We start from the raw sequence: 12,819 nt of genomic DNA, 5'->3' as shown, positions 1-12,819 counted from the left end.
ACGGTGCATCTTACAAGGGTACATGTGAAACTTACTAAATGTAGAATATAAATGCCTTAACACAATAAGTAAGAAAATGCCATGAAGGTTATGTTAACCAGTGTGATGAAAATATTTCAAATCGTATATAAAACCAGCACATTGTACCCCATGACTACATTAATGTACACAGCTATGATTTAATTAAAAAAAAAAAGATGGCAATTAAGATTAATGTCACTTGTAGGGTATTCAGATACATGAGCTCTGTGATGGTGTTAATGCCCCATAGGTATTTCAGAAGTGCACCTCTGAATATTCCCCCGTCCATAGTGCGTCCGAGGACACGGGGCAAGAGAACATGGAGGAATCATGTGGGAACAGAATTCTTTTTTTTAGAGACAGAGTCTCACTTTATGGCCCTCAGTAGAGTGTCGTGGCCTCACACAGCTCACAGCAACCTCCAACTCCTGGGCTTAAGCGATTCTCTTGCCTCAGCCTCCCGAATAGCTGGGACTACAGGCGCCGGCCACAACGCCCGGCTATTTTTTGGTTGCAGTTTGGCCGGGGCCGGGTTTGAACCTGCCACCCTCGGTATATGGGGCCAGCGCCTTACCGATTGAGCCACAGGCGCCGCCCGGGAACAGAATTCTTTTAAGGCATGTGGTAGAATGGTAAGGACTCTTGTAAATTCCTCATCTATAGTGGAGAAGCTGGATTGGTACGTGTATGGGTTTGTATCTATGTGAAAACAATCCATAATCCGCTTGCACTAACACCCAAATAAAAAACAAAATAACCCCAAGATTTGCCTGAAGTCAAATGAACCACTAGGAGAAAAGCAGAATCGCCCTGTTTCTTTCTCCTTCTCTCCACCAAAATCAATGTCATTTTCACATGAGGGAGGCTATAGGAAGTGCATGTCTGAAGCTTGTCATCTCTGGAGGCTGACAGACCTGGCAAGTACCTGTTTGGGTTGAAAGGAGGTATTTTTTGAACTGCTTTCTAGACTATTGTTTCCCCGAATGCCAAAAGCAGTCAAAGGTTAGTATGCTAACAATGATCAATAATAAAATGATCGCTAAAACATCCAAATACTGTATATTTACTTAGAAATACTGTCAATGTCCACATGGGTTAAGTTTTAATAAGAAACAGGACACATACACTCACACCTACACTCTTATCCCAGGTCAGAAGGCCAAAGAACTGGCATCTTTAAAATCACTACCTAGTTCAATCTCATTTATCCATCTGACTTTTGGATTCTCCCAAATTACTTTCACTATTCTGTCCTGGGAGGGCCTTTAGCAAATAAGGATTAATTTCTCTCCCCTGTAAAATGAGGAGAAAGCTATATTAATTAGTTTGATGTAAACACTCCAAATTGTATAAAAAAAAACACATTGTACCCCACAAATGCATAAATGTATTCATGATCTATGTGTATATGACTTAATAAAAGGGGAAAAAAAGAGAAAAGTAGAAAACTGTCATTCAAAGGGTTATCTTAATAAACCTTGGAAAATCAAAATAAATAAATAAATAAAAATAAAAGGACTCTACTGTAAAAAAAAAAAAAATGAAATCTCACTGTATTACTAAGTAGACAGCTGAAAAAAAGAGTACAAACACAGAAGGGTTTTTAAAATTTCCAAACACTTACAAAACACACAGGAAGTACAAAAAGCAGGTTATTTTATATATTTCTAACACCAGCCATGCTATACCACTTCAAAGAGTCAAACTTTACTCGGATGAATTCAAGATACTGATACAAGATACAATGTGGCATTAAACCATCTATTCACATGCACACACAGGATATATGGATATTTATAAAATTCCACATGATTAATAACTTTATTAAAAAAAAAAAAAGACATGCCAGTGTTAAAGGTTTTGTCACCTGATGCAAAACAGGAATGTATACTGGTGTGATAAACGTGTCTGGAATGTGGATACATTCCTTTTTTAAAAAAATAACAGTTGTTTGTATCACGCCCACAATCTTAACGTTAAAACTGCACAGGCAAATTACAAAGATAAATGGCAAAATAAAAGACATATTAAATTGCTTTTTTCATGCCTTTTTAAGCTTAAAAGACAAACTGGCTTTTAAAGCTGATAGATAGGAAGGGAAATAAAATGCATCACTCTTTACATGTACAAAAACTTCTAATGTATGTAAATAAATAAATATTTACTTTTTAAAAGTTCGAGACCCAGTAAAAGACTTGCCAGACATATGAAGTCAAGTGGAGAGGGGAAAAGCCTACGGTTGGCTGGAGCCCGGGACTGAACACGCGCGCTTCCCGCACCCCTACTTTCTTTCAGGGGGCTCGAGTGCTGAGCACGGTAATGAAAGCAGTAATGTTTTATGGAGGGTAATAAAGGTGCATGTGCCGCTGCCACACACAGACCCCTTGGTTGGATGACAGCTGGCCCAACTAGTGCTACTTTATCTTCTGGTTGTCCATAGTTACTCATCCATTTTTCAATGTTCCAATATGATCTTATCTAATTGGCACTATAATTTGATCACTGTATTTCCATAACTAAAAGTTGCTGAAAGTACCTGGCCAGGTAAAAGTTCCAGTTATAGGCTACATGTCCAAAGTCAGAGGGCTCCATAGTTAGGGTCTTTTGGTTAAAAAAAAAAAGAAAAGAAAAGAAATCGTAAGACACTCTCTCTCTCAGTAAAACATAGACACACTCTCCCTGGTGGACAACAGGGCCCTTCCTGGGAATTCCTTAATATGTAAAAGCAGCTTTCAGCTACAACGTCTGTCTACCTGACTCATTTCACCTTTAGGAGACATCGCCTTTATGGTGCCTCTAAATTCCAGCACAAGCATTCCCACAGCAAAGGAGACTTACGGCGAATGGTGTTTGTGCACAGGCTGCGCCCCGATGTTGGGGCACCACGTTCCAAAGACAAATCTGAAACCATCCCTGACCCAAGCACGAAAGAAGCTGTGAGGACGAAACAACATTGTAAGTGTTATCGATTCCTTTAACATTCTTGTAAGTGTTAGTGAAGACACAGACAAAGCACCCTGGGACCAGAGGGCGAGGCTGTAAGAGGCAGCTAATCTAAGACTCCAGAGGGAACACAGGCCTTATCAAGAGAGGGGTGCACAGAGGGAGGGAAGGGAGAGAGGGAAAGGGGATGGAGACAGAGAATGAATTAATCCTGCAATAAATGGGTAAGAGGGCTGAGGAAAAAATTAAACACAGTCTGCCCAAGATGGCCAGCTAAGCTGGTTCCTGGAACAGCAGCCGCAACCACGTGAGAAGCGCAGTGAAGGCTGAGCACCCGGCCCGGCCGCCATCCAGAGAACCTGGGTGCAGAGTGCCAGCCGGCTGCCTCAGACACCTCTCCTCTCCTGGAGGGCCGTTACAGAGAACTCAAAAGGCAAATGATTCCCACCATCACATGCTCCTCACAAATTATGCTCCTGTGAGGTCAAAAGGTAGGCGCTGACACCCCAGCATCCTCACATCTATTCCACAAGCAGCTGAGCTTTAGTATAAAGAACAGAACACTGGTCACTTCGGGGATTCACCTGGGCTACAAGCACCGTGATCTAGAAGGTTCATACAGGGCCAGAAGGGCACCCAGGACACCTTTTCTCATGTGAGAACTTACTGCAACCTGAGGCACAGAACACAAAGAACAGTCCTCAGGGAGCCCAGCAGAGGCTGGCCCTGGATTAGTAACTGATAATTAGACAGCAACACGATAGCCAGCCAGGGTGCTGGTGGAGGAACACCCCGCCAAGAGGTAAGACTCCTGACTACGGAGGGTAAGGGACAAGATCTCCGCTTAGCAAACGCTGTAACATCAGACAGGACACAAGTGCTCTCGGATCACCATGTCACTAGACCCCAGGAAGGACTCCTGTGGCCACATTCAGTGCACCTGTCTCCTCATGGGGGAGGAGGAAGAGGGGAGCTGGGCATGTCATCCAGGAACATACAGGGATACTGACCAACCACATTCTCACACCACATTTCAACTATTGAACAAGACTTGTAAACACAGCCGGCCTGATTATCCATGAAAATTGTAGACACAAGATATTGCTGAGTCACCTGGTCTAACTGTGAGTCTAGCTGGGAATTCTGAGTACGAGACATAACAAACATTTTAGTGCCAGTCATCACCTAAAGCATTTTACACATAGTATTCTATTTAATTCTTCCAATAAACCTAGACAGCAGGTCATATTATGACCTATAGATAAGGAGAGTAAGGTGCAGACAGATCAAATGCAAGCAGTTTAAGGCAGGAACTTTATATTAGCCTCTCGCCAAAACACACCTATGACAAACACCATTAGCTAAGTAGCCATGTTCAAGTCAAATCACAAATTTATGGATCAACCACTGTACTAAGGGATTGTACACCCTTGAATGGGAGGAGTGTCACACTTTCTGATACACACATGTGCACACATTTTAATTATTTTAGATAACAATCAAAGTCAAAAGTTACTGCGATCATGATTACAACTTTAGATTTGTGTTACTGGCATATGACCATCTATAGATAAAACATCTTAGGTGGCATTAAACAACTCAGAGAAGGAATCTGAGAATATTATGAAGCCCATTTATAGCCACAAAACCAGGCTCTGGAGCTTGCCCTATATTACAATCAGCAGAACCAGGATTCAAACCTAGACCTTTTGTTTTGCCTTCATGAGAAAACCCAGCCTTCTCCAAGTGCTTTCAAATATGTGTACATGGTTCAGAGTGTTCCCAAGTCTGTATAAAGGGCTGTACCAAAATAAACAGAATCCCACAAAGTAAGATAATTTATATATATCTGTGCCAATGCTTACATTGTTACCCCCACGAGCAACCCAAGGCGTCTTTTGGGTTTTTGTTTTGAGACATACAATTGCTCCCTAATTTTGGACCCTCTCCTAAGGATGGGAAAGTAATTATCAAATACTTAAAAGTAAAGACTATTGGAACCCAGCTGAAAAGAGCCTTGGGTTCTCTTTAGTTTTTGTTGTTTTTTTTTTGTTTTTTTTTGAGACAGAGCCTCAAGCTGTCGCCCTTGGTAGAGTGCCGTGGCATCACAGCTCACAGCAACCTCCAACTCCTGGGCTCAAGCGATTCTCCTGCCTCTGCCTCCCAAGTAGCTGGGACTATAGGCGCCCGCCACAACGCCCAGCTATTTTTTGGTTGCAGCCGTCATTGTTGTTTGGCAGGCTCAGGCTGGATTCAAATCCGCCAGCTCAGGTGTATGTGGCTGGTGCCTTAGCTGCTTGAGCCACAGGCACTGAGCCTCTCTTTAGGTTTTTTACTTAAAGAAAGATCCTTAGATATTAAGGGGGAAAAGCCTCCTATCGTGGTTCACGTAAGCACCTAGTTCATCTCCCCCAAACCTCTAAGATACAACACACACAAAAGCACTGATGATACACATTGATATTTTTAATCACCAAGGGAATTATTCAAATAACAATGTTAAAAACAGAATTAAAAATGGCTTTCAACAAATTAAATGTAAACCATGTGTTAAAACAAATTTTTAATCTCACATGTGCCAGAGCTGAGTATATAAATCTGCTAGATATTCAAGGCACAGGGGACCTACTGCAACAGCTTCTGGTCCTCCTGGTTCCATACTATGTAGGTGTGTAAGCCAGCCCACCTACGCTGCAGACCGGGCCACCCCCTCGGTCCTGCTCCCAGCCTTAGGAGATGGACATGCCGGAGGCACCTACAGGCTCCCTTGTCCACTGACCCCCAGTCTAGTTCTACCACAGGGAGGCACCCGTGTAAGAAGGGATGGGAGAGGAGCGGAAGACAGGGGATTTAGTGCCTTCCGGGCTGGTGAGTTAGCTGCATCCTGCTACTGAAGGCCAGAGCCCCTAATAAGCACCATATACTCAATGACTTTCTCCTCGAATAGCCAGTATCTACCCCTTTCCCTTGGCCCTTCAGACACAGGGAAGGATGAACGTTCCATGGTCTAGCCTGCCAACCCCACCCCATTCCCAGCAGGAATGGGGAGCACATCACCCCTGCCCACCACTGGGGACTAGTCCTTTATCTAACTGTCCTTGGTTACTTCTTTTTGAGTGTGCCACCTGTCTCCTGCCAAGACCGTGAGTGACAAAATAAAAAACAGAATTGATCACTCTACAATTTCATACTTAGACTCTACATGTCACAAAACGGGCATAAAAATGTCCTTGCAATGTCCCCATGTCATAGAGGATAACAATCGGGGGAAAACATGCTGCTGGTATGACCGCAATAATTTACTATATTGCATACCTTACAAGAGCAGAATTTGTCTTCTTTAAAAAAAGTGAAGTAAGCTTTGGAACATGAAAACTCTATTACAGTGTTAGGAAAGTATGTTGTTACTAAAAATACTCTCCATAGAATTCCTTATAAGTGCATCATCAATGATTACTACTGCGTTTCACAGTTACTCTAGCCACACACGAAAGTTGCGAACAGGATAACAGTATCAGTGAGGGTTCCGATTTTAGAACAGGTGACTGAAACGGTATCTTCTCTGAGACACTGTAAACAGAGGACTTTAGCTTCATATTATGAATTCCTTTATTATAATAAGAACACCAAGTGATCAAACGTTCTAAGACCTGAGACTTACTAGTCAACCTCATCCTGAAGAACGCCATTGTTTTGTGAGGTCAGGGTGACCCTTGGAAAAGTAAAACAGGAACTAAAGCTTGAAGTTTAAAAACTATTAACTGTCTCATGGGAGTAAAAAATAAAATCTCCCCCAAACCTGTAAGATTCGACACACACACACACAAAAGCACTGATGACACAGTGGTTTTTTTTAATCACTAAGGGAATTACTCAAATAACAATCTTAAAAACACAATTAAAAATGGCTTTCAACAAATTCACTGTAAACCATGTGTTACAACAAATTTTTAAAAGACACTGAAAGTGAGTTTCAGGCAGGACTCTGTAAGGAACCAGCCTGGACTTCATCTAAGGCCAAATGATCACGTGAAGGCTTATCACAGCTTTCCAAAGGGACCCAGGCTCCTCTAGCTGGGTGCTGGCTACGCTTCCAGGGTTTAACCTGTTGCTACAGATTCTGGATTACACCACTTAGAACAAGTCTTTTGCAATGAGTACTAAGGAAGGGAGCACATAAGCGGAATGTCTTGTCTTGGGAAACCATGAAGAGATACAGATACAAGAGTCTTAGCCCTCTCCTTCTCTCCTACGCCGTGCAAAGCTGTCATTTTACATTTCTTTGTGGGGTTATGTGATTAATGTCTACATCTTCTCGCTAATACACCCAGCTCTAGGAATGGAGAGGCTGTCTCCCGTTTTGCTTATGATCCAGGGCCTGGCGTACAGTACGTGGCACACAGTAGGCGATTCTTCTCCAGTCGTTTAAACCACACCTTCTAAAGTAGCATTGAGGAAAACAAAAGTTTGATTCTACACTACATATACTTTTTCAGAGAATGTTGACTTTGTAACTAGTAAATGTTTTATCATCTAAACTGAAAATCAAAGGTAAACAATACCAATTAAAATAAGAAGATATGACTATATGCCCATCTGGATGGCTGAAATTGAAACACTCTTAATTTTATAAAGTACTGTTCAGAAGGTGAAGCAACTGAAACTCTCCCAAATTATAAACTCATACAACTACTTCAGAAAACAGTTTGGCAGCTTCTTATGAAGTTATACATGGACGTATCACGTGAGCCACCGAGCCAACTCCTAGGTGCTTCCTCCAAGAGAAATGAATTATGCATCCACACACGGACTTGGGCAACAATGTTCAAAGCAGCTTCATTTATAATATCAAAAAATATACCAGCTGGAAATAATCCAGAATCCACCCAACTATTAACTGTCTCATGGGAGTAAAAAATATAAAATCTCCCCCAAACCTATAAGATTCAACACACACAAAAAAGCACTGATGACACAGATGGATTTTTTTTAATCACTAAGGGAATTATTCAAGTAACAATTTTAAAAACATAATCAAAAATGACTTTCATCAAATTAAATGTAAACCGGGTGGCGCCTGTGGCTCAGTTGGTAAGGCACTGGCCCCATATACCAAGGGTGGCGGATTCAAACCCGGCCCAGGCCGAACTGCAACAAAAAAAAAATAGCCGGGCGTTGTGGCGGGCGCCTGTAGTCCCAGCTACTTGGGAGGCTGAGGCAAGAGAATCGCTTAAGCCCAGGAGTTGGAGGTTGCTGTGAGCTGTGTGATGCCACGGCACTCTACGGAGGACCATAAAGTGAGACTCTGTCTCTACAAAAAAACAACAACAACAAAAAAAAAAAATAACAAAAAAAAAACAAATTAAATGTAAACCTTGTGTTCAAACAAATGTTTAAAACACTGAAAGCGTGTTTCAGTCAGGGCTCTGTAAGGAACCCAGTCTGGACTTCATTTAAGGCCAGATGATCACGTGCAGGCTTATCACAGCTTTCCAAAGGGAAATCTGAACAGGAAGATCACAGTAGGCCCATAAGATGGAACACTACTCAGCAATAGTAAGGGATGCTCCACAGTTAGGATTCTCAAAGCACTATGCTGAGTAAAGAAGCTAGAAATAAAAGTGCACCATTCTGGCTGGGTGAAGTGGCTCACACCTGTAACCCCAGCACTCTGGGAGGCCGAGGCAGGGAGATTGCCTGAGCTCAGGAGTTCAAGACCAGCCTAAGCAAGACCCCTGTCTCTATTAAAGATTAAAGAACTGAGGCGGAGCAGTGTGAAGAAGAGGAGGCGAGAACGACCCCCGGACCGACCAAAGCTCGCGCGTCGCTGCATCCCCGCGTACAGCGCCTACGTCCCGCTGCTGTTGCCACCATGCCCAAGAGAAAGGCTGAAGGGGAAGCTAAAGGAGATAAAGCCAAGGCCAAGGATGAGCCACAGAGAAGATCCGCAAGGTTGTCTGCTAAACCTGCTCCTCCAAAGCCAGAGCCCAAGCCCAAAAAGGCCCCTGCAAAGAAGGGAGATAAGGTACCCAAAGGGAAAAAGGGGAAAGCTGACGCTGGCAAGGAGGGGAATGACCCTGCAGAAAACGGAGATGCCAACACAGACCAGGCCCAGAAAGCTGAAGGTGCTGGAGATGCCAAGTGAAGGGTGTGCATTTTTGATAACTGTGTACTTCTGGGGACTGTACAGTTTGAAATACTATTTTTTTATCAAGTTTTATAACAATGCAGAATTTTGTTTTACTTTTTTTTTTTAAGCTATGTTGTTAGCACACAGAACACTTCATTGTTTTTTGGAGAAGGGGCATATGTCACTAATAGAATGTCTCCAAAGCTAGATTGATAGGAGGGAAAAATGTCTTTTCCCTCTAGTTTTGAGAGACTTCCTCTTGGCTCCCAAGAGGAGGGATTCCCTGATGTTGACCCACAGCCACCTTGGCACAAATGCCTTCTGCTATGGAAAAACTAATTTGTTTTTATGTCCCGTTCTCCCTCTGCCTTCAGCATAGTTTTAACTCCCTTAAACCCAGTCACCTCTTGGGACCTGACCCCCAATAATTGGTTACCAGTATATCAAGGAACCTGGACTTTCTCAATAACACCACTGAGATGGCATCCCTCAAAAGAGCAGCGGTTCCATTTGTAGATTGTTGGATCTTCAGATAAATTCTGCCGTTTTCATTTCATTTCCTGAAAGTCAGGGTCGGCTTGTGAAAAGTTGTTAAACAACATGCTAAATGTGAAATGTCAACCCTCACTCTAAACTTCCCTGTTCAGAGCATCAAATGAAGATTTCATTGGGTTTTATAGTGGCTTTCTGATTTTTGGCAGAACATTGAAGAAGGGAGTTTGAAAGTTGTTGTAGACTGTTAACGATCATCTGCCCATGTCCTGCCTGAAATACCATGATTGTTTATGAAAAGTATCTCTAATAAAGCTGGATACAGTTAAAAAAAAAAAAAAAACTGAGGCAGGAGGATGGCTTGAGCCCAAGAGTTTGAGGTTGCTGTGACCTACACTCCAGTGTGTGCCACAACACTCTACCCAGGGCTACAGAGTAAGACTCGGTCTCAAAATAAATAAATAAAAAATAAAAAAGGCTCGACACCTGCAGCTCAGCAGCTAGGGTGCCAGCCACATACACGGGAGCTGGTGGGTTGGAACCCAGTCCGGGCCTGCCAAACAACAATAACAACTACAACTAAAAAATTACCGGGCACTGTGGTGGGCGCCTATAGCCCCAGCTCCTTGGGAGGCTGAGGCAAGAGAATCACTTAAGCCCAAGAGTTGGAGGTTGCTGTGAGCTGTGATACCATGGCACTCTACTGAGGGTGACATAATGAGACTTTGTCTCAAAAAAAAAAAAAAAAACAAAGTGTACTATTCTATAATTTCATTACTATGAAATTCCAGAAAAGGCAAAACTAATCTACAATAGTTGCGTGAGGGTTTGGGTGAAGGCAGGGGGAGGAAGCTGACTAAAGACTGGTAACGGAAAGGTTGTCTGCCTACACTCACAGTGGTGGTAACAGGTCTTTGAGTAGGTGTACTTTATTGTATGCAAATTGTATCTCAATATAGTTTTGGGTTTTTTTTTTAGAAAGAATAAACCCTAAATTTAAGATTAATTTGAAAAGGAAACAAAACAACCTAATTAGGAGCAAGTTGGCAATATAACCTCACAGGGAAAAGAATTATTTTACATGGCATTCAAACTTAATACTAACTTTATGTCCTAGTAAATGTGTAGCCATATACTACAGAGACAAAAATGAACTACAAAGAAATACTATGGTTCAATCTGAATTGTATTATTAAAGTCTACAATAGACCAAACGAGTATTATAAATGTGTCCCTAGCATTAATGGTACTAGGAATCGAGCAAAGAGATATAAATAAATACAAAGATCTTTAAGAAAAAAATGCAGTAGTGTTAACATAAATTGGAAATATCAATATAAATTCATGAAACTAACAACATCCCAGCTGCGATGAACATACCCAGTGTCTAGATTCAATTTCTAAATACTATTCTCCGCTAAAAGGAATCTAGGCTTTTTGCAGAAGCGGATGCTCCCATGTGTGGCACTGGAAAATATAGGACAAGCCCTAGTGTCTTTTCTGTGTAAGAAAGCACTTAAAGACTAAAAGCATATTCAAAGGACATAAAAGACAGCTTGGTTGCAATGGCCCAACTTCAGCTAATTTGAGGATCGAAACAATGATGTGAGTTTAACTATAAGACCCTGACTAAATAAAAACCTGAGTGTTCAATGATAGATTTATTCACCACCGTTAGAGGCAATTATTATACCAACCCTTTTCTATAAAAATTGGACATTACGGTTCCTTTTTAGGAATATCAAGTAACAATAGAATTTTAAAAATCACCATTTTGTATCCCTTGTAAATTATTCAGGCAAGAATCATCAACGGTCATGCTCGCACTGCCAAATTCTCTCTCCATAGATTATGTGCTAATTGCAAAAAAACAGTAGTACCATCTAATAGAGAGACCTGGCATCACCACCCTAGTCTGGCAATAAGAGTTAACATCACGACCAGTGGGACAACCTGGTGGTGGTTTAAGAAGCACCAGCACTGCCAGGCACCTGTTTAAATAAGCTTGAACCTACACAAGCATTTGAATCTGACTTCCAGGGCAGAGGGGCAAACTGAATAACAACATCATGATGAAAAACTCGGCCAAACTCAGCATTCCACAAAACAACAGGCCTCGGTCATCTCAAAAAAAAAAAAAAAAAAAAAAAAAAAAAAGGCATAGGCATGGGGGGGTAAGGCTTTATTGGGGGGCAGGGGAGAATGGTAAGAGCATTCCATACTGAAGAGATTAAACACACATAAAATATACAGTTATCGTGCCAAACCTTCGGTATATCCTGGTTTTAAAAAACCCCAAAAGTTGAATAGACTTTGGGGAACAACCAGAGAATTCTGAATATGGAGTGGATACTATTAATAGATACCAAACAGAATTATTTTAAATTTTCTTGGATGTGATAACAGCCTTGCGGTTATCCCGAGGAACGTTTTTATTCCGGGGATCCGTGCCGACACTTTTGAAGGTGAGGTGTTGTGATGTCTACAACGTGCTTTTCACTGGTTCACAGAACCTACACCCCAGGATGAAGCAACTATAAAAACATGTTAACAATCACGGATTCTCTAGATGGTGGATACACATGGAGCAGTCACTATATTATTCCTGAAGCTTTTCTGTATGTTTGAATTTTTTCATAATACTAGTTTACAAAAAAAAAGAAAAGAAAGGAGGTGAAGGAACAGAATGACCATTTGTAAAGCCTTATCCCAGACACAGAACAACTAGGCCACGTATCTTCACAGGTGGGTCTTAAAGAGATAACTCGGTTAAAATGAGGTTGCTAACGTGGGCCCTCATCTACTATGACTGGTGTCCTTTTAAGAGGAATAAATTTGGACACAGACATGCACAGAGGGAAGAAGGCGGCCATCCACAAGCCGAGGAGAGAGGCCCGAAAGAAACCAACCCTTGCTGACACCTGGGATCTTGGACTTCTGGCCTCCAGAAATGTGAGAAAATAAATTCCTGTTGTTTAAGCACTTCTTTTTTTTTTTAAGTCTGTCCTAGGAAACTAATGTAATACGAAAGCGTTCCAGGAAAAGGAAAAAGACTGTTTCCCTAATCCAGATGGAAGAAAAGCTTTTATTTGCCACCTTGTACACATTAGCCGTTCATTGATACAGAAGATCAAGAGCTCCCAGGATAGTGTGGGCAGGAGGGGACAGCAGTGGGAGCTGAGAGCTACCCAGGATGACCTCATGTCTGCAGCTCCGGCTGGGGAACACCCAGA

General features: G+C 41.9%; 2 protein-coding genes across 13 annotated transcripts in view; one reads left to right on the top strand and one right to left on the bottom strand.

Moving 5' to 3' along the window:
* FOXN3 (forkhead box N3) overlaps positions 1 to 12,819 on the bottom strand; it is a 391,460-nt gene that overhangs the window by 183,927 nt on the left and 194,714 nt on the right. The gene's annotated exons all lie outside the window — the stretch shown is intronic.
* On the top strand, positions 8,774 to 9,478 carry LOC128594950 (non-histone chromosomal protein HMG-17-like). The gene has a single exon (XM_053603892.1). The coding sequence runs from the start codon at positions 8,837 to 8,839 to the stop codon at positions 9,107 to 9,109; it is 273 nt and encodes a 90-aa protein (XP_053459867.1). The 5' UTR covers positions 8,774 to 8,836; the 3' UTR covers positions 9,110 to 9,478.

The sequence above is a fragment of the Nycticebus coucang genome, chromosome 9 (genome assembly GCF_027406575.1).
Source record: "Nycticebus coucang isolate mNycCou1 chromosome 9, mNycCou1.pri, whole genome shotgun sequence".
NCBI classification, from domain to species: Eukaryota; Metazoa; Chordata; class Mammalia; order Primates; family Lorisidae; genus Nycticebus; species Nycticebus coucang.
Note: the sequence above shows the minus strand (reverse complement) of the source record. Positions and strands in the feature narration are given on the sequence as shown.

Coding starts and splice junctions, on each gene's coding strand:
- LOC128594950 (XM_053603892.1), top strand. CDS start 8,837: ATGCCCAAGAGAAAGGCTGAAGGGGAAGCTAAAGGAGATAAAGCCAAG.